The sequence below is a fragment of the Nematostella vectensis genome, chromosome 7, assembly GCF_932526225.1.
Source record: "Nematostella vectensis chromosome 7, jaNemVect1.1, whole genome shotgun sequence".
Taxonomy (NCBI): domain Eukaryota; kingdom Metazoa; phylum Cnidaria; class Anthozoa; order Actiniaria; family Edwardsiidae; genus Nematostella; species Nematostella vectensis.
Window position 1 is genome coordinate 11,228,668 of NC_064040.1, and position 22,617 is coordinate 11,251,284.

Consider the following 22,617-nt stretch of genomic DNA (forward strand, 5'->3'; position numbering starts at 1 on the left):
CCTGCGGAAACTAGAATAAAAGTACTTTGTAGACAGTTTTGAACCATCTATTGTCGTTAGTAAGCTTCCCTCGGAAAGAAATAGTATCCGATCATGCTATTATTATTAGTAAGTGTAAACAGAGAGCAGCTGAACATTTTGACATAGTAGGTTATTATCAATTCTTGTAGACAGTTTTGAACCATCTATTGTCGTTAGTAAGCTCAACTGTTTTGTTCTGTGGCATTACTAACACGCATGCGTGCAGAAACGAAACAACATCCCACATGGACCTATTCTAACGTTGTTTTATAATGGATCAAGACCTAAGTAATGGGTATGCTGTCTTACATCTGTTTCCCCTGCGGAAACTAGAATAAAAGTACTTTGTAGACAGTTTTGAACCATCTATTGTCGTTAGTAAGCTTCCCTCGGAAAGAAATAGTATCCGATCATGCTATTATTATTAGTAAGTGTAAACAGAGAGCAGCTGAACATTTTGACATAGTAGGTTATTATCAATTCTTGTAGACAGTTTTAAACCATCTATTGTCGTTAGTAAGCTCAACTGTTTTGTTCTGTGGCATCACTAACACGCATGCGTACAGAAACGAAACAACATCCCACATGGACCTAGTCTAACGTTGTTTTATAATAAATCAAGACCTAAGTAATAAGTATGCTGTCTTACATCTGTTTCCCCTGCGGGAACTAGAATAAAAGTACTTTGTAGACAGTTTTGAACCATCTTTTGTCGTTAGTAAGCTTCCCTCGGAAAGAAATAGTATCCGATCATGCTATTATTATTAGTAAGTGTAAACAGAGAGCAGCTGAACATTTTGACATAGTAGGTTATTATCAATTCTTGTAGACAGTTTTGAACCATCTATTGTCGTTAGTAAGCTCAACTGTTTTGTTCTGTGGCATCACTAACACGCATGCGTACAGAAACGAAACAACATCCCACATGGACCTAGTCTAACGTTGTTTTATAATAAATCAAGACCTAAGTAAAAGTATGCTGTCTTACATCTGTTTCCCCTGCGGGAACTAGAATAAAAGTACTTTGTAGACAGTTTTGAACCATCTATTGTCGTTAGTAAGCTTCCCTCGGAAAGAAATAGTATCCGATCATGCTATTATTATTAGTAAGTGTAAACAGAGAGCAGCTGAACATTTTGACATAGTAGGTTATTATCAATTCTTGTAGATTTTGCATCTTATGAAGGCTATGTTTTCTTTCTACGTTTCAGTGGTAGGAAAAATATAATTGTTTAGACATAGGACTTAAAATTTATGATAAAATCTCCTACAATTTAATATTCAATTTTCAACAACATTATCTTATTCATTTTTATACTGTATTTGATTTTCGTTGTTATTATCCCCAAGTTGTTATCGAAGCTCAAAAGAAATCAAAGCACTGACCTGTGTGTGTGTGAGCTTTTTAAATACCAGAGATAAACGCTCCAAAACGATATAAAATGAGAAAATAATAAGAAAAAAGACTCGGGCATTATCTTATGTTGTCTTAGCATGGGAAATTAAAATTTGAAGTTATTGACCATACTGTATACATATCTAAATTAACCGTCGGTCCTCGCTTTTCAGCATTTCTATTTCAATCTCCTGTATTCTTAGGTGCTGTCACTTTTCTTGCTATTATAACTGGTTCTCCTCCTCAAATCTAGTTTTTTTTTTATTATCATTAACTTTAGTATTCATCCTACAATAAGTGCGACCCGGGGTGTGCGGACGATACAGGGACGAAATGCGCATGCGCACTCAAGCAGGACTATCCGAAGGTTGTTAGCACCAGCTCTGTCCGGGAATCCTGTAGGAGGCCGTGAGGGGCTGAGAAGAAGTTTCCTGTGACGTCACTCTTACAGCCACAGGATTCCTAATAAGAAACCCGGTAAGAATGCCTGGGACTAGGCTAAACACAGGAAACCCGGTAAGAACGCCGAAGATCCTGGTGCATTTGATTCATCATGGCGGACAGACGCACTGGCGCGTGCTCCTCTGCTTTTGCTGCTTTATTTATACTGTTAGCAATCTCCTCAAAGATCTATGCTCACACAATCACTCCAAAATGTGATCTACATGGAAAGAGACCTGTTGAAGGATTAACAAACTTCACATGGAACATGTTCAAGCCATTAGGACAATTTACGACCCGGCGGAAACCAAGCAAAGGAACTATGATAACATCAGCATTTCGGAAGCACAGAACCTTTGTCAGCATTATTCCTGGACTCCTACTCCTATGTGGTGATATTATTAGTCAACCTGGCCCAGCAGCTAATGCAGGTCTTCGACACAGCTCCATCAAATGCCTTGGTATTAATGCCAGGAGTATTAAAAGCACACATAAAGTAGGATCGGCCATTGTCTGTAACTCAGAGCGCGTTCAAGACCTAGCGTATTCAGAGAACGCCGATATTGTCTTTATTAACGAAACATGGCTTAACAGCAGTATTAGTAATGAAGAGGTATTTCATTCTGGCTACACCATCTATAGAAGAGATCGCAACGATCGAGAAGGCGGGGGTGTGCTTATTGCAGCGAAATCAGACAGTTTTAAGGCGATAAAGGAATGGAAACCGGACATGACTTTATTTCAAGATCTTGAAGTTGTATCAGCAGAACTCACTACAAGTTGCAATCGGAAAGTCCTGTTCTCGTCGTTTTACTGGCCTGATCCAGACTCCGACCCTTATGTATGGCTTGAAAAATTTAATAACTATCTTGATTATGCCTGTGACTCATTTGATACTATGCTAATTTCCGGAGACTTCAACATGTCAAAATTCTCTTGGGCCTCAGAAGAACAATCATTAGGTGCCAGAGAGCTTTCTTTCACTGAGATTCTTAATGACCACTATCTATCACAAATGAACCATTTTCCAACACGGGGTGATAAAATACTTGACTTGGTTATTACTAATGCCTCCGATCAAGTATGTGTGAATGAGGTATTGTCTCCTAATGAAGCAGGAGTGTTTTCCGATCATGGTGTGGTCTGTTTTGAGTTCTCTGCGTTTGTTAAAGCACCGTCCAAATTCCACCGTTCAGTCTACAACTATACAAAAGCCGATTTTGATGGCTTGCGCGCCTCTCTCAGTGCATTAGAATTGACAATGAGCTCTAACGAAAACAGCGATATTGACACGGACTGGCAAAATTGGAAAGATCTATTTTTGGCTGCCGTAGCAGATCACGTTCCATCCAAAAAGCTTAGGGGTCGCAATCCAGTACCTTGGATGAATGGAACTATTCTCGACCTAATTAAGAAGAAAGAAACGACTCGAAGGCGTCTAAAAAAGACCCCTGCTAAAGCGTCTCTGAGGGAAAAATTCAAAGCGCTGCGTGCGGAAGTCAAACAAGCACTGCGGGAAAGTCGTGAAAACTTTTTCCAGTCTCTCGAACGGGACTATAAAAACAACACCAAACGCTTTTGGTTTGTTCTAAAACAGAAATCCAAATCACGTGGGCTCCCATCTCAGGTCTCTATGGCAACCGTAAATCCACCCACTGGTTCCCAGGACCCCACGCCACTAAGAACCACAGCTGATGATCCGGAAGCAATTGCAAATTTATTTAATAAATACTTTGCTTCAGTGTTTTTAAAAGATTCTCTTCAAGACCTAAACACTGACCCGGAACATTGTGCACCCCCTGTACCCGAGCTATCTAATATTTCATTCGATATAAATGACATATCGGTTATCAGGGGGCTGGACGCCAGTAAAGCTTCTGGACCAGATAACATCCCCGTCAGATTACTAAAAGAGACCGCGGCTGTGATTGCTCCCTCTCTTTGTCAGATTTTCAATAAGTCTATCAAGCTTGGCAAATTTCCTTCTGAATGGAAAATTGCTCATATCGTTCCTGTTTACAAGAAAGACTCTGCTCAACAAGTTGAAAATTACAGACCGATATCACTCTTGTCTGTTGTGTCGAAAATTATGGAACGTTGTGTATTTAATAAGATAAGAGAGAGGGTGCACTGCCTCATCCAGAGGTGTCAACATGGGTTTATTGCAGGCCGCTCTTGTGTCACCCAGCTGGTGGAAGTCCTTGACACTATTGGCTCTCACTTAGACAATGGGAACCAAATTGATGTTGTATACCTTGATATGTCAAAGGCTTTTGATAGAGTAAGCCACCGTATGCTAACACGGAAACTAGTCCAATATGGTTTTGGCGGAAATCTGTTGAAGTGGTTTACATCATATATCACCAATCGGAGCCAACGCGTAGCTATTCCAGGGGGGGTCTCAACATGTCAACCTGTGACTTCCGGCGTCCCGCAAGGGTCAATTCTCGGTCCTATACTGTTCGTCCTCTTCGCAAATGACTTGCCAGATTCAGTTTGCTCATGCAGTGTTGCGACATTTGCAGACGACACTAAGGTCTTTAATGTTATCAACTCGGCGGACGACACGGATGTGTTACAATCTGACCTGAACAGTCTAAATGGCTGGGCGGCATCGACAGGCATGACATTTAATCAAACAAAGAGCAAAGTCATGCGGGTTTCGCGAAAGCGTAAACCAGTTCTCAAAACATATTCGCTTGGCGGTTTGCCTTTAGCCTGCACTGAGACGGAGAAGGATCTCGGCGTCTGGATGTCAGACGACCTCTCTTGGACTAAGCAAGTTGACGAGGCATGTAGTAAGGCCAACAGGACGCTGGGGTTCGTTAGAAGACACTCAAGATCCATAAAGAAAACCAACATAAGAAGATCGATGTATCTCGCCCTAGTACGTCCTCACCTAGGATACGCAACACAACTGTGGGCACCGCAGACAAAGGACCTGATTAGACGAGTTGAAAGAATCCAAAGACGAGCTAGCAAGTACATGTTAGGACTCCCATTTAGATGCAGCCAAACATACAAAGAAAGACTTATTCAACTTAAATTATTGCCACTATCGTATTGGCACGAATATTTGGACATGTCATACTTTTATAAAATCATAAATGGGCTTGTCAATATTAATCCATCAATTGTTCCCAAAGTTCGCTCAGTCCGTCCTACTAGATCATCTGCAAACTCAAGCGCACCACAATTCTTCGCTCGCAAATGCAAAACTTCTGCTTTTCAAAAATCATATTTAAACCGTTGTACAAGAATATGGAACACTCTCACTAATTTGTTAAATAGTTCTAGCTACTCTGACCATGCTTCTTTCAAGCGCGCTTTATTAAATTACTACTTAAATGCTCTTTCGATAACTTACGATCCAGAGGATCCGCGCTCATGGAAATCTGTCTGCCTCACCTGCAATCGGGCCAGGGTGCTAACGCACCAAATTTCATGTTGTTTCTAATTTAGTTTTTGTGACCTTGTAACTTTTACACATTTTAAACTCGGGTCCGCCGTAATTGGCCTAGCTGTGGCGGATACCCTGCCCTTTCGTTATTGTATGTATTTATGTTCTGTTTCTCATGTATAACGTATTATGTATGTGTATTTTTTTTCTCCGTGGGCAAAGTCATTAAATAAATAAATAAATAAAAGATCGCCTGGGACGAGGTTATGTTAACATTGTTATTATTTTTGTGAATGGGTGGCTTCTTCTGCCTAAAAGTGTGGTTTCTTGTGCTCATTTGAATAGTCGTGTTGAGTACGAAGAAAAGGTACTTTTATTATATTTTACGGGGTGTAATTCGTGCCATTTTTGGGGTCTTCCTAAATGGACGAGGGTAGGGCCTAGCCAAACGATGGCACATGTTGCCGGAAACATGTTGTCCGCGCGCATGTTTCCTCGACGTTTCCCAGTTTGGCATCTCGGAAACATTGTTGCGCGCGACACAAAAAATGTTTCCACAGCGAGGTAGAAACATTTCATGTTTCCAAGCGCCTGGAAACATTGTTTCCCGGATGTATCCTCGTTTGGCCACGCAAGGCAACATTTTCTAGGCTCGTTGCCTGGCAACGCTCGCGGTGTACCAAATCAAAATAGCGGACGAAAATGTTGTTGTTGTTCAAAAAGTCCAAAGAAAAGGGAGAGGAACTGGACAGACAAGAAATAGAGCGTTTGATTGTGTCTTACGAGTCTAGAAAATGTCTATGGGGCATATTCAACAAAGAATATACGAATAGACACAGAAAAGAGGCAGTAGAGAGGAAGATAAAGGCACTCAATATCACTCGTAAATCCGCTGTCTTTCCGCTTATTTTCTTCGTCTTCAAGGTCTCAATTGATCATTATAGCTGCAAGCGCAACACTTTCCGTGGCCGCCATTTTTGTTTACAATTTGCGAAGGTCAGAGGTTTAACAGACTGCGCATCCGCCGGGCGATGCAGAGGAAACATATCTGCCGATGTTTCCCCAATGTTGCAGGCAACATGTATCCTTGTTTGGCAAGAGGCCTTAGGGTTAGGGTTAGGTTAATGTGTTGATACATTTAGGAAGAGCCCATTTTTGACGGTCAAATTCCTTAAAAATCACACATAAAGTCATGTTAAGTCCCGTTCAAACAACGGCTGGAATTCTGGCGAGGCGCTTGTTCAACACTGTTTGCAAATCGTGTTTGACCAGGTGCTGTGAAAAGGATCGCCAACTTTTTCTATGCTCGTTGTCACCTGGAACTAGCATTAAACCGGTGTTTTATAGCGAAAAACCAGCTTCAGGCGATTTGTAGCCGCCATCTCGGAATTCTCAAAATCCAAGATGGCGGCTATAAAAACAGCGTAAACGCCTGCATTACAAGCTACCAAAGCATAGCAGTGGCCGAACTTGCCGCTGTTTTCACGGGGTTTCTAGAAGGAATTGTATGTTGAATTGAGGCTACGCTACAGGAATTCTCGAGCGCAACTTTATTTCAAATAGCTGATTCAACATATTTAGATTCTACTTTCTACCGAACCCTTTATATCTCTGTCAGATGTCTACTCGTTCTGTCTAGGATAATAATCTTGATATACATGACCCTGCTTTAAGAAAAGTACTCCAAAATACAACCCCTTTTTATAAATTATAAATCCTTTAAAATTACCCCGGACATATTATTAAGGGAATTGTATATAACAGGCAATCGTAGGTGCCACCAGTCATCATATATATATGTTAGTTCCACTTTACAACAAAAACTGGAATTCGACTCTGCCAAATTTTCGTCGTTAATAAGACTTCTTCAGGGCAAATTCAAGTTTTTGGTGTATTGTATTCATTCTTCTGGTTCACGCACACGACTATTTGGGCTTTTTTTATTTACTAGTTCCACTTTAATATACGCTTGATTCCGCAGAACCCTATACTTAGAGGGTTCAGTTCTGGCTGCAGTATCGCAAAGAACAATGCGAGACCTCTGAGAGCTCGTACACGTAAAATGTCCCACAGTTTCTTACTCGAACATTAATACTAAACATGCAACAATAATCCCAGTTAAAGCACACTTGTCGAGGGACGATTCCCTCTGAGAGAGTGGGATGTGTACCATTCAACCACCCTGTGCTGTCCGTGTTGCACCTGTAGATTGGTACACACGAGGTCGCTATCATAGATCCTGCAGGTCCAGTGAAGCGGTACCATTTAGTGGCCAGAGGGCTGTCACATTGGCGGGAGGTCAAGGGTGTGTTCACGTTTCTATCGGCCTCAGATAAAGCAGTGTATGAACCACACTCAGGAGCGACTAAAGATAAAAAATGGGTCATGTAGAAGCTATCAGAAGATTTCCCAACATTGGATTGATGCACTACAGACGAAGAACGAGAATACAATAGAAAAATGAGATAATCTAACCAAACCTTGCTAGGCCTTACGAGCGGACTTCTACACTTCCCAAAAAAAAAATGAGTGGACGGAAACGACATACATGTCAACACAGTGATGTAAGGCGCGAACCCCCCCCCCCCTGGCAACAAAATAAAACAGTAACTTCTTATAAGGCCTCGTTCAAATGCATGGCCATGTTTTCGCCGTTTTTGTTTGTTTTTTTTTTTTGTTTACCATACTGGGAACTAATTCGAAGTAGTTTAACAACCTTCCTCTACCTCGCCGAACGGAGCGGCAAATAGTGGCATTGCTTGTACAGCAGGGCTTTATTAAAAAAAAGCCAGACCTTTCTCATATTTTATCTATGACAGCTACTCCCTTTCAAGTCCTGACTACGCCCCCGTAATAGGGACTTTAATGGGGTCTGAATAACATGACGGAAAACCTGGAATATACGCATTTCTAGACAGAAAAGGAAGACCCAATTCCTTACAATGGCCATCAGTTCCTTGTATTACGGACTAATTTTCAAAATAAAAATAACGTGAGACAAAAATACACATACCGAGATTGTGTTTTTTAGATATTTTTCCTTGATCATCCTTGCGCTATGTATGGGCTTAGGGACGAAAAGCTCAAATTTCAATGACACTTTACAAAAAGTCGAATCAATTAAAAAAGACTCATTTGATATTTTGTTTGCTATTACTCACTAAGTACTTAGAGAAATGTTCCATCTTATCAGATGTTAAATGGGCTAATATGAAGCGTCATGTCATGATTTTCCGCCATGTCGGTCTGATTAATATCCTGAAAATCATGTGGTGAGACAATGTAAGCGATGATACGTTTTTATTATATGGCTACGATAGTACGCGCGCTGTGATTGGCTAATTGGTTGTCATGGCATTCCTGTATTGCCTTATTGCGGAATTGCGTATTACCCTACGGAACATTTTCACAATCTTCTGTTGCTGTTGTTTTGTTTTGTTTTTGCTTTTTTTTTTTTTTCACCTTCAAACTACAAATTGTGCGACAGCGAATTCTATTACCTAGAGAATAGACAGAAATGGTTGTTTTTCCATATCCGGACCGGGAAATTTTATGAGCTTGTTTTATTGGTTTTGTTTTGTCCGGTTGCCCGAATTTCGCTAAAACAAAATCGAACAAAAAGCCAAAGCCAAAAAAGAAACAGGTTTTGAAGTTGATAATAGGAGACGATAAGCACCCTGAGTAGGAGTGTCATTATCCCGACGAGATTGTCAGGTGCAAATAGGAAGAAATAGCCCGAAAAGTCGTTGAATTATATCATGTTACCGCCTCAAAAACAACGATAAACTGTGCTCCGATGTCCATTCATTTGGGCACATGGATCATTCTTCTTTCACGTCTTAAGGGATACTAAAAAACAATATCTTTTCACTCCCAATGTCTGCTTGGTATGTTGTCGTCTTATGTTGAATGTTTTCACACTTTTACATTTTTTAGTTGGCCGCGCGCGAGTTTCTTTTTTCCCGCCTTTTTGAAATCGATCGATAAACTAATCTTTTTTCGCGCAAAAGCGAAAGTTGTTTTTTTCGTCGTTTTAATTTTCAAAAGCCATAGAATAAAACTTTTTAGATGCTTTATGAGATTATACATCAGCTTTCAGAAAAGCAAAAGAAATCCAGTATAAATAAAAACATACCTATCTCACATACTTGACCTATATAACCTGGAACGCAGGCACAAGTGAAGCGACCTATGCCGTCCGTGCATGAACCGCCATTCAAACATGGTCTACTTTGACATTCGTTGATATCTGGGAAAAAAGAAACCAAAGAATTGTGGAACTTTTTTCGGTAAACCGCAGTTGGTTATATTGAAGTATCATTTAGAATTTCTCGTATCGCGCTGGTATCCTAGTGAAAAACCAACCTTAAAGCCGCATTGTCACCAGTTTACTTCCGGAGGTCCGACGGAAACCTCAACCGTTAAAAGACAAAAGAATCTATTAGATACGAGATATTTAACAGGCCATCCGCTCTAAATTATCGATCACACCCTCAAAGAAACTTCCAATAGACATATGTTTCGCGTTTTCCGTTAAAAATCATCGGAGATTGTTACGTAACCGACCGGAAGTAAACTGGTGACAATGCGGCTTTAAATGATTATTAAAATGAATAAACAATAGTACCTGTTTCACAATGTTTTCCCGTGAAGCCTTCCAGACAAGCACACGTGAAAGTGCCAAACCCCCGATAGTGGCACGTGCCTCCATGCTGACATAGCTCGCCCGGGCATGTCTCTACCACTAATACAAACGCATAAAATTTATCTTCACCACAGTGAAATTAGCATGTCTAGGAGGTATGTGAACCTGGATTTATTTTAGGAGAATGTTCAGGAGACAACTAGCATTCATCCTTTGTAAACAGTCATTTCAAGGCAAGAATTTTTTAAATTTCAAATAAATTTCTGGGACCTAGCGCCCATCCCTCACAATCTCGGGGGGAAGACAAATAGCTATTAAAAATAAAATTATAATACATTTTTGACATTAATGGGGCTGCGTCATGGTACTGCGCATGCCTGGAGCCAGTGTTTATTGTAGGCTTTAATTGGTTAAGTTCAAACGTCATATTATCCATGAGCCGTACAGACAGACAGACAGACAGACAGACAGGCAGACAGGCAGACAGACAGACAGACAGACAGACAGACAGACAGACAGACAGACAGACAGACAGACAGACAGACAGACAGACAGACAGACAGACAGACAGACAGACAGACAGACAGACAGACAGACAGACAGACAGACAGACAGACAGACAGACAGACAGACAGACAGACAGACAGACAGACAGACAGACAGACAGACAGACAGACAGACAGACAGACAGACAGACAGACAGACAGACAGACAGACAGACAGACAGACAGACAGACAGACAGACAGACAGACAGACAGACAGACAGACAGACAGACAGACAGACAGATAGATAGATAGGGTTTTATTCATTTGCCATGGCAGTATTACAGACTGAATTGAGGCAAAGGGCCAGCACATACAACGTTATAATATTACAGAAATCGATTAGTTACAAAGTCCTCAAAGCGTTTAGTTACAGAAATATGTTTGTAGGTATTCATACTGCCAGATCTTAGTGAGTATTCATGCTCGTTATTAATTACGCCTCCAGTAATTACAGATCGAAGGGTCAGCAAGACTTTGGAGCCCGCAGGCGTCCAAGGCCTCCTTGTATCGTAGATGGGGTAAAACGATACGGAGGGCCCTCTTTTGGATGCCCTCAACAATATCGACAAGGAACCCTGGAATATTGGCCCATACTGGACCTGCGTACTCCACAACAGATCTAATGAGTACACAATAGATGCATGCAAATGAATCGAGTCGATCGTTTCATCTTCGTTTGCATTGAATACGGCTCAAGGATAATACAACGTTTGAATTTAGGCTTAGAGGGAGAAATCACTTACACTCAGTCGTCATGTTGCAATAAGATTTTGCCACAGAACCTGACTGCATATTTATGAGCCAATATACACCGCTGACTACATTGACTGAATCATGTTTAACCTCAGCACAAGAAATTCCTGGAACTGCCGGCATAGAGCCGAGGCGACCTGCACAGTGGAATAATCGAGCATGAGAATTTATAACGTTGAATGTATCCGCAAATGTAGATAAAGCAAATCATATTAGAAATCTGGCGCTCACAAGGGGAAAATGGGTTCGCAGGCCCCTCCCCTCATTCCCCCTCCCTCTTGACCAGAACGATTTTTATAGGAATAATCGCCAGAGAAAATACAGTTTTCCTGGCTAGCTTTTATTCACAAGCTTTTTTTTATCTCCACATGTAAACATTTATGATATCTCTCTGCGCACCTTTCTCTACCCCCTAAACATATCCTGGTTATGCCCCTACACCCAAAACTGTTATTCGACAAATTTTCGGAAGTGTTCTTTAAATACACCGAGGGCCCCGAAAAAAAGGTCCTCTAAAAGGGGGGGGGGGGGCACAGTGGTGGAGCTTGCAAATCTACAAAACGATATCTTGCAATGTTTTATACTTTAGATGTTGGACATTATTTCCCTTTTTTACAGAGAAGTATTTTTAACAAGACCAAATAAATACAAATGTATACTCCTTCACAGGCGTCCTTAGGGGCGGACCACGTGACTTTGGGGGGGATAATTTCGAAAAAATTCCTGCAAGCAACTAATTGAGGAAATGATTTCCTTGCAACCCAACCCTGCACCATTTTACACGATTTTACATGCAAAAAAAAAAAAAAAAAAATGAAATTATGAAGGCCGAAACTGAAAGTTGTGAAGAAGAGATGTCAGATTCTGAAGTAATGATGAATACTTGATCATCATCTCGGACAAGAAGGGCAACTTTGCTGTATTAATTTTACAGAATAAAATATTTTTTTGTTTATCGAGGTCGTATGGGGGGGAGGAGGGCTCTGAAATTTTGCGGTTCTGGGGGGGGGAAACACCAAAAAATTTTTTACAATGAAAGGGGGGCAGAGTCGAATACCAGTTTTTGGTGTATTTTATTTTTCTGTTTTACGAACACGACTATTTGGGCCTTTTGTATTGACTGGTTATGTTCCTGGTACAGATAAAATAAAAAAACATTTTGCAGACCATAGCTGTATTACGCCTTTTATAACATTACCCTTCTCTACCTCGATAAGGATTTTCGAAGTAAACAGCATCAACATCTGCGTGTTGCTCACGTGGTCTCTGCCCGACAGTCCGGTTGTTCAGGCAACAAAGGCTGCTCTTAACATTGAAACCTAGGCTTTGGCATTGGGTTTCCATCTTACAACGTTGTAGACATTGGTGAACATCCATGTTTGGCAAGGTCATATAGCTGTAGCCAATCAACGACGTTCCCATTATTGACGTCACACACTGTGTTCTACCCATGCTGTTCTGCCGTGTGGTCAAAATTAACAAGCCGAAGAAAACTGGGAAGCTGTGACGAGTTTTGGGCCTGAATAACATCGCGGATGGATTAGGGTGGTTAGAATCATTTCTCATTACGAGAATTGGGTTGAGTTGATAAGCGAATAGCATGCTGGTACGATTTTAGGGGACGCAATTCAACATGGCGTCTTAAACATGTTGACGTGATACTGAATGAAAGCTAGAAAATGGTAGGTTTGAGCATTCTGCTCCCGGTTAGTTAGATTCACCATATTAACATTGGCATCGTTCGTCACCATGTCGAACACGTCAGCATGTTGTTTGCTTATCAGCTCGACAACATCCCCCGCGCAACGTAAAAAAAGCGAATAACAGAAATAACGTACTCTTTTGTTTGTGAGTAACAACGTGAGATGGTAGAAGTTAAAAGTTATTAAATTAGGTTTTTTTTTTTCAATACAGTTGGGTGTTTTTTGGTAGGCTTGATTTCCAGCTCGTTTCTCTAGCGTGAAAGAGTCTAATGTTTTCTTTGACGTTCGTTTTCTAATTTCCTTTCCCCTGTCCCTGTGGTAGAAAACTCTAAGCTTATTACACGACGAAAACATTGTGATCTACGCTAGCTCCACAGTATCGAAAACATGAATATAAATATGATTTTTTCTTGCATTCATCATATGGAAATGGCCGATAGAAATATACTCTTTTTTCATACAAGGACGTCTAATTTTCAGTTGAGGCTGGACCGTTCTTATTTTTGGGGCATTTTAAGTCTGGAAATGTTCTTAAATTTTAGTGCACAAAAAATATAATATAAAAGGAATTTTTAAGTAAAGAATCACACAAATGATCAATAGCAATAATATCTAAAGTTGTTATTATGATCACAATTCTATTCTGCATTTTAGAACAGACTAACAAAGCAATATTTTGTTGCTATCTGAGCTTCAGCATATTCTTACTGTCGGATCCGTTGTATCGCCACGCCGCATTTTCAAAACATCGATTTGTTTTTGTCTTTTGGGATTTTCTGTTCCGCCAGTCAAGTTATTCTAAGCCAATCCGACTCTTGCCATCTCTCGCCTAGTGCAGTTGCCTGGCTTTCTGTCCTGATACTGTCTGGTTTTCGTCCAGAGGATAGCCAGGGAAGTGAACACAGCGAGACTCTGATTGGCTCAGAATGGTTTTACTGACGGAACAGAAAACCAAAACAAATCGTGTTTTGAAAACGCGGGTCGCGATACAACGGATTTGACAGTAAGGTTGTTTAAAAAAGAGTGTATCGGAAAGTTAATAAATTTAAGACAGTTGACTTGTCTGCGCTAAAAAGCCGCTTAATTATTAAAAAGACAAAGGAAACCACAAAGAACGTTTTTTAATCGTAAATTCTAGATAACAAATCTGTGTGGAGTGAAACCTGCACCTTCACATAATTACAAACGGTAATTCAAGTTCATAAAAATACAATAAGGCGGGCTTAGTGGCGAATCCAGTTTTTTTTTCAAAGAAATATTTTATTTATAAAAAAAAAAACTACACCAAAAGTCTCCCAGATCCTCAATAGGCAACTTGCACTGACCAGGTTACTTTTTGAGAGACAAATTGAAGCCAAAATAAACACGAAAAATAAAAAAAAAACTATACCAAAAGTCTCCCAGATCCTCAATAGGAAACTTGCACTGACCAGGTTACTTTTTAAGTGACAAATTAAAGCCAAAATAAACACGAAAAATAAAAGCCTTCAATGAAAATAAATTGTTTTTAATAAATAAACGATAGGCGCTAAATTGTTTTTCGTTATTTTGCCAATAAAACGCGAGTTTGCCACCCAAAAAAGCATGTGGCCTGTTAGTGCGAGTCGCCCCCAAATAAGCTTCATTTTGCAAACTGCCAAAGAAAAAAAAAATGGGCGCGCAGGACCTTACAGTGGACACAGAAAGCGGGCCATGCTAAACAACTTTGACCAATCAGATTCGGCTTGAACACAATAAACATTTTGAAAGAAAAGTTCAGCTAATGAGAAACGACGGACGTTATTTGACTTGGTACGTGTAGTCGACCGTGGGAAGAGCCCGTGTCGGCCCTATCGGATAGCCCTTTTGGGCAAGATTGCTTTAGACTTTTTTCTATTTTTCATTCACATTACACAGAAATATACCTTAGTTCTGCCGGATAATTCATAGCATAGCGTGTATATTGAAAGTAGCTGCTCTCAGAATGTTTTCTTTTCTATTTTTATCTGTTCAATGAGCGTGGGAACACCCTAACCTGATTGGCTGGAATTTTTTTTTTTAAATGTTTACGGTGTTCAAGCCAAATCTGATTGGTCAAAGTATTCCAGCATGGTCCGCTTTCTGTGTCCTCACTGTAAAAGGTGTGGTTCTACTGATTACACGGTACCACCGCGACCTGTGTGTAGCCTATGGGTCACTTAAACACAATACAAGACTTCCTTGCAACCAAGCGGCTACGAAGGTCTCATGGCTAGTGTGACTAACACCAAGCTGAAACACTGAGCCGGCTTTCCACTAGGAGAACACATAGGAGCTTGGGCGCATGGGTAAACCATACGAGTGTGAAAAAAGTGGAGGAGAAAAAAAAAAGAAACATAACAAAATTCAATTTTGAAATAATTAAGCTACGGTCTAATGTTTTCTGGCAGCTAGAAACTTTACTGCAATCCAAGAGACAATTAACCTTTTCGTTGTTTCAAGTCAAGCTGTGACTGATAATGGTCTTACTCGCTTATAAGAACCTTAAATTTAAGAACCTGTTAGCCTAAAAATACCAATTTAGAACCCCATCCAATAAGAACCTATTTAGCCTAAAATTTGAAACAGTTTCTATTTTTTTAAAATGAACCTTTAAGATCTCCCAGCAATGATAAAAATCATGATTCTCAAGCAGTTTAAATTTATTTTAAGGGGTCATGACCTTATATTGTACGAAAGCCAGACAGGTGTCACCGGTATTGACCTTTCATCAATCTAGATACCACACTTCTACCAGCCATTAATTAACTTTTCTTTAAAATTAAGAACCTAATTAAGAACTTAATTAAGAACCTAAGAAGCTTTAAATTTAAAATAGTATCCGTTAAATAAGAACCTGTTTAGGCTAACATGGAAAAACCTAGGCTCTTATAAGCGTAAATACTGTATTAAGTAACGCCGAGGTTAACAAATTTCATCCCTCCGTCCCTTCATGGTTCTCGTTGGATACGTCGGCTTAAACGTAGTAGACCACAGCTCTAGTGCTGCACGAAACCGTATTCCCAATTTTCCATCCCCATTGTTTTTTTCTCTCGCTCTATTTTGAAATGATCTTGTCAGAGTAGCAAAACGCACCATTGTTCAGCGACATAAAAAACGCAGTAATGCACATCTCCCTCTGCACTGTCTTTCTTACTAAGGCTCTTGGTGTTGTATGAAACCGTGTTACCATTTTCCATACTGCACTCTTTTTTTTTATTTCGATATATTCTTATCAGCGTAGCAAAACACACCATTGTTAAGCGACACAAAAAACACACCCCCCTTCCCACCCTCTTTCTGTTAGCATTTAATCTGCGTTTTCCCCCGTGTTTGCCAGCTCATAACGCGCACCACAAATCAGAGACAAAAAGCACTCCGTCATATCCCCCAATCCCTGATCTCTCTTTCTTTCCTTCCTTTTTTTTCTACCTTTCTTGCAAGGAAGATTAAACGGTCCCGTCATCGGTGTTTCTTGTTGTTGAAGAAAAAAAAAAACTGACTCATGCACTCAGCTCCCGACTCCACCTCCTTCCTCTCTCTCTCTCTTCCAGTGCTTGCTATTGCAGAAAGCTGTGCCCCTGTTGTACCCGAGCCTCCCCCCTCCCCCCCCCAACAAAGCGTCTCTCATTGCTCAGCATCACTCTATGATGCAACCCTAGCCCGCCCACCCCTCCCCAATCTCTTCAGAAAAAAACTGATCAGTATTAATCCAAGAGGCCCTAGGATCAAGACATGAGTAACACCCCCGCCGCGTAACTAACGGAACTATCGTCGAAATCTTCGCATTGGTTGGACTGTGAGTAGTGCAGAAAACGGAAAGACATGCTGGGAGACATTCCATTCAATTGAGAGAGTGCCGACAGCGCCTGCAAGGGGATTACGGGAACATTCATTAGAACTTTGAGTACCAATAGGATTTCCGTTATTTTACATAGTTTTAGGGTATAGTTTTGGATATCAATTCGACACTGTTAGAACCGCCGTGATAAACTGAGGGATCAGCGAAATTCAAATCTGGTGGTTACGAATGATTTAAAGAAGGCCAATCACGCCGCCATCCTACTGTATGCTCCCGCACAAATAATCCATTTCCATCGGTTTATTCAGGCAAGTAACTGAGAAACTTTCAATCAAATATCATTAATAAAGTATCAAACTTCCATCGTGGATGGCTATTTTGAATTTTACTCGCAAACAAACCGTTGTATTTCCAACTATAAACAATAACAAAGGAGAAGGTGACCGACATTCTTTAATTTCTTTTGGCAGAAAATGGGAATGGAATGGCTCAAATAAGCAGTCGTAGTTGGGTAGAGAAGTGAAACGCTTGACACAGCGGCGATTGGAAGGTATGGCAACACTAGCTACTCAGGCTAACATTCTGAATATCGGATTGCTCACTTGTGTTTTACTCACATTTAAAAATACTCCAATAGGATGCCGGCCACATATCGTGTTTCCATATTTCTCTAAATATTCGGAAAACCCTTGCGGGTCAAGACGCTCTATGAAGTCCATTCCCTGAAAAGAGAAACAACAACATTGAACACGATAGGAATTTGATGCTTTCAGCAACCAATAAACAAATGTGCGCAGTTCTAGCTCCTGTAGAAACCGCTGGTTGGCGCAGTTGGCAGAGCGTCTCCTGTGCCTCTAATCACCGGTTTTCGGGTTCCATTTGCTATTGCGACGTGACTTGGTTTGGTTGTCACCTTTGATCCGAGGGTTCCATTTGCTATTGCGACGTGACTTGGTTTGGTTGTCACCTTTGATCCGAGGGTTCCATTTGCTATTGCGACGTGACTTGGTTTGGTTGTCACCTTTGATCCGAGGGTTTTTCTCCGGGTTCTCTGCCCACCCCCACCCCCACCACCCACCCACCCACCCCCCACCAGCTTATTGAGAAATGAAGATATATATTACTACCATAAACCATCATAGGACAGTATGCAAAAGCGGTATTGTTAACTAAGATCTAAGATACTATGTTCACGAAAAGAAGACCTCAAAAAAAAAAATAAATGCACTGTAAGTTACCTTTTTATCTAGAGCTTCTATAGACTGATGAATTCGGTCATATCTTGAGTCATAATAATAGAATTTGAATCTTTTACCTGAAAAAAAAAACAAAAGGGATAGGAAAAATGTAAAATTAGGGAAATGAAGAAAAATAATCTAAGGATAGGACAAGAAGATTGTATATGGGGGATAGAACCAAAGAAATATAAATGGTCCTAACCAATTTAAGCAGGTTATAAAAGTACAGAACTTTGGACACATTAATCACCCACATAAAGAAAGAGAAATGTGATTCAGGCCTGGAGCTAGGGGTTCATAAGAACTGTCACCATCTCGAAATCTGTTTTTTTTAAGGCCCTCCCCCTCCCCTCACTTGAAATGGCCCTGTTTCTACTACAAAAAGGCGACTTGCATCCTAATTGGAACAGATAAAACGAATTTTTGGGAAAAAAAATTCAAGCCATAATCAACACAGAAATGACTGCACCCTTCAAGCTAGAGAAAAACGAAAAAATCAAATCAACGAAAATAAGCCCTCTGAAAAATACACTATCTGCCTTATTTTTAAGCACTAAATAAGTTCCTTTTTGTTGTTGTTATATTGCCACTAAAAGCCTCAGTACTTGCGGAAAAGTCATGTGATCTCTACATGCAAGTTGCCTATTAGAGACCAAAGTGGAAGTAGCACTTACCCCAATGACAAAAATCTGACGATATTACAAATAAATTCTCTGGATTCATAAGATATGTGCTTAGAAGCTTCCCATATTTCTTCTCCTTGTCGGGTGATAGAGATCCTACAAGTATAGGTACTACTGTATATTGTCCCCTTTTGCTGAAATAAAGATATCACAAGGGTGAATTCACAGCAAGCCATTACTAGAAAAGCATAAATGCTGCCAAAGAATTGACAGTGTTGGTGTATGCATAATAAACTGACAGACAATGGTATGTGTCCTTTTGCATTTGTCATAACCTTGGTATTTGTAGCTCTATGCTATAGCCTTCAATATGTAAATAAAGCTCTTTGTTAAACCTTTACATTTAGGTGAATGAAGCTCTATGCTATACCCTTCCATATACAATAATAAAGCCCTATACTATACCTTCCCATATACAATAAATGAATCCCTATACCTTTCCATATATTGTACAATAAATAAATTTCTATGGTATACCTTACCATATATGGGAAATAAAGCCCTATGCTATACCTTACCATATAATGGTAGGCGATATACAGTAAATGAAGCTCTTTGCCATACCTTTTCATAGCCTTTGCGATATATGGTAAATGAAGCTTTATACCATACCTTTCCATAGCCTTAACAATGTTATGGTAAATACAGCTCTATGCTATGTATACCTTTCCATAGCCTTGGCAATATACAGAAAATGAAGCTCCACATCATACCTCTCCATTGCCTTGTTGATATACGGTAAATAAAGCATAGATGCCATACCTTATCAAAGCCTTGGGGATATATATGGTAAATGAAGCTTTATATCTCACCTTTCCATAGCCTTGGCAATATATGGTAAATGAAGCTCTATATCATACCTTTCCATTGCCTTGGCGATATATGGTAAATGAAGCTCTATATCATACCTTTCCATTGCCTCGGCGATATATGGTAAATAAAGCATAGATGCCATACCTTATCAAAGCCTTGGAGATATATGGTAAATGAAGCTTTATATCATACCTTTCCATAGCCTTGGCGATATATGGTAAATGAAGCTCTATGCTATGCTCATCCTCATCTGTTTTGCTGCTCATCTCATCAAAAAATCCAGTCCCCATTAGCTCAGCATTCACTGAGAAATAGATAATGGTTCAAATGGTTAGTTTACCATTTACTGTACTGTTTAGGAGGGTGGGTCAAAGCCCCACCCTCCTAAACCCTTGGCCCTGTTAGTCATACCAGTGTGATTGCCCAGGGGGAAGAGGTAGCATGGTTTGATGGAGAATCAGAGACTTGCATAAATAAATCATTTGGGCTGCAAACTATCACAGGCTCTGGCTTTTGGTATTGTAGCCAAATAACAACAACTAAAGCAACATATTCACTGTCAAGAATCAACCACAAAGTTTCTATACATTATGTTTCTTTGGTGGTACAAAATTTCATTTTTTCTTGCTTTCCCGCATGTTTATGTTGCCATAAGTTTGCCATTCAAAAAGCCCAGTGACTTTCTTAGCGCAAGTTGCCTATACCCACCTAGAGATTGACCCCTGACCGTATCTAAACAAATGCCTTTTGAATACGGTATATACACTGTCTAAAACAGAAAGCTAAAAATTACAATATGAGGTGGGACATGCCTTTACAGCAGAAAGGAATCCCCTGGGATCTGACAAACCTGCTTTATCCACCTCTAAGTTGTAAAGTGGGGTCTGGTATATGGAGTTTTTAGTCAAAGCACAGCCTCTAAGGTGGACGTGATGTGATGGACCAAGGATAAACACTCTTTTTCTAAAGAGAAAAACAAAAATGGCATTAAATTACAACCACCCTTTCATTCTTTCAATCTACAAATATTTAAAAGATTCCTCTGTCAGAACCCATGAGGTGTAGCTGCCAATGCTTTGTGGATATCCAAGGAGTAGGCAAATAAATGTAGATTTAAAACTATAGTGTAACAAAATACATGATTTAACATAATAATTCTTGCATCTGAACATCAATATGGCTTCCAGATGCCAAGATTTTGTCATTTGTTATGAATAACAAAGGGGGTATTTCATGGCAAAATCAAGCTAAAGGGGTTCTTATATGTGTGTTCTAATGAGTGGGACAACTTGATTGTGATTAAATAAGAATGGGCATCACAAGATTTTAATCAATTAATTCTTTATAATTCCAATTGAAAACATTTCTAGAATTTTAAATCTCAATATAATATCAATTTCAGCTTAAGACTGCATGTTTTTTTATGTGTGAGGGAAGAGGTTTTAATTACTTAAAATAAGAATAAATAAGCTTAACTTATATATATTTTTTATTTTTCATACCATCCACGAGTGTTCTTATATCTGTGCTCCTACTTCACAAAAATTTATCCTGATTGTTCTCTATCTACATGTTCTTCTATGCGGGTTTTTACTGTAGTACACAGCGTTCAGAAGTCGTTTTTGTCATTTCTATTATCCATACACTTACACTACGGTAGGGTCGACTTGCTTATAGGCAAAGGCCCCACAAGATCCACAATAACTGTAACCAGCATGCCTAAACAGCCAAACAAACGAGAAGAAAGACAGAGCAGACATATCAGACGTAATTAATTTACACAGTTAAGGACTCAGAAAGTGGGATATGCAATTTTTTAGGTTAACACCGCCAAAGAAAGAAGGCAAGAGGAGTTTCGTAGAATTCCGCTACGATACTCACGGTGCGATAATGGCTCTTGCAGGCCGGTAATTTACATCTACTTTAGAAAGCCATCCATCTAACTGAGAATTCAGATCTCGAGCTGAAAAACAATGTGAAATAAATCTTAGGAGATTTCGACAAAATTCGACAATAACAATGGAAAAATAAATTCTAAAGCGGTGCATAGTTGAAGTTGTGATGACTCACAGTGACTGGAATACCAGCTTCCTGCGTGCGTGGCTCTACGACTAGACATCTTAGGTGACGAAGAACACAGAAATGGGCAAAACGAAGACGTGTTGGCTGAATTTAAGTGGATACAACTAAAGGAATAGAATAGCGTGCCACAAACTACACTCTACTAAAATATTTTTTTCTTTCAGTCAGAGAAGTTCTCGAGAGACTGGGTCGAGCCGCTCTGCGCATGTGTGGCTGAAACATGAACACAGGAAGACCGAGTATATACTTTTGGGTAGTTTTTCCGTTCCAGAACAGCACACACACAAAAAAACGGATTAACATCGTTTTTTGCTTAAATGATAAATCGATTATCAAATGAACAAAAATACTGGCGAAAAATTAATGAAAAATTGAAACCCCTTGGTTATCCAGGTTAAAAAAGTACAAGCATCCATCCTTCACTCGGATACAGAAATAGTCACAAAGAGTGAATATAATTTTTATTTTCGGCTGAATCCTTGTATCTGAAAGCCATGTGAATTTTCATAAGAACATAAACAAGAATTCTACAGCTTTTGAAACCTGTATTTGTATTTTATTCACGCTTATTTGCTTATTTACTTGATACCCATGAAGCACTGCGTGTTACGATACACAGATCCTCAAAGTGCAACCTTATTTGAGATAGTTGTATAAGCTAGTATTTTCAGAAAAGTCTTGCATGTGGGTTGAGCGTGCGCATGCGCCTTCTTCACCATCGTCAATCCATCTTCTACTGTTCAGTCCAATTCAAGTTGTTATTTTGCAAACAAAACAAGTAACTCTTTCTTTTATTACTTGCCGATTAGCGTCTCTGGGTTTTTGCTTCTTTTGTTTTAATTTGTGCTGGAATAGCGACTAGTAAAACTGCGACTTTAAAGCCCGAGAAACATAAGGTAAAGGATCTGTTAGCTGGGTCTCTGGACGCGGGGTAGTAAGAAAAAAGCCTCTGTTTGAAGGACAAAATAGAAGAGGAGAGATTTCCACAAATTACTTTTTCACAATTCTTCCCAATCAACTAAACTAATTATCAAACAAAACTCGTACAAACATATGGCCCCCGCTTCTTCATCGAATAACGATTTTGCCCTTTTCT

At 39.8% G+C, this 22,617-nt stretch overlaps 2 protein-coding genes across 2 annotated transcripts; one reads left to right on the forward strand and one right to left on the reverse strand.

Annotated features, from left to right (window-relative positions):
• The first annotated feature begins 1,970 nt into the window (after positions 1–1,970).
• LOC116614508 (RNA-directed DNA polymerase from mobile element jockey) lies at positions 1,971–5,026 on the forward strand. Its single transcript, XM_048730258.1, has 2 exons — positions 1,971–4,678; positions 5,005–5,026. The coding sequence occupies exons 1-2, from the start codon at positions 1,971–1,973 to the stop codon at positions 5,024–5,026; spliced, it is 2,730 nt and encodes a 909-aa protein (XP_048586215.1).
• Positions 5,027–15,548: 10,522 nt separating this feature from the next.
• On the reverse strand, positions 15,549–21,714 carry LOC5507109 (protein MEMO1). The gene is made up of 9 exons (XM_001627716.3): positions 21,510–21,714; positions 21,321–21,402; positions 21,090–21,158; positions 20,290–20,402; positions 19,632–19,743; positions 18,618–18,760; positions 17,944–18,020; positions 17,323–17,427; positions 15,549–16,772 (listed from the first exon to the last, which is right to left on the reverse strand). Exons 1-9 carry the CDS (start codon positions 21,556–21,558, stop codon positions 16,632–16,634), a joined length of 891 nt encoding a protein of 296 aa, XP_001627766.2. The 5' UTR covers positions 21,559–21,714; the 3' UTR covers positions 15,549–16,631.
• Positions 21,715–22,617: the final 903 nt, after the last annotated feature.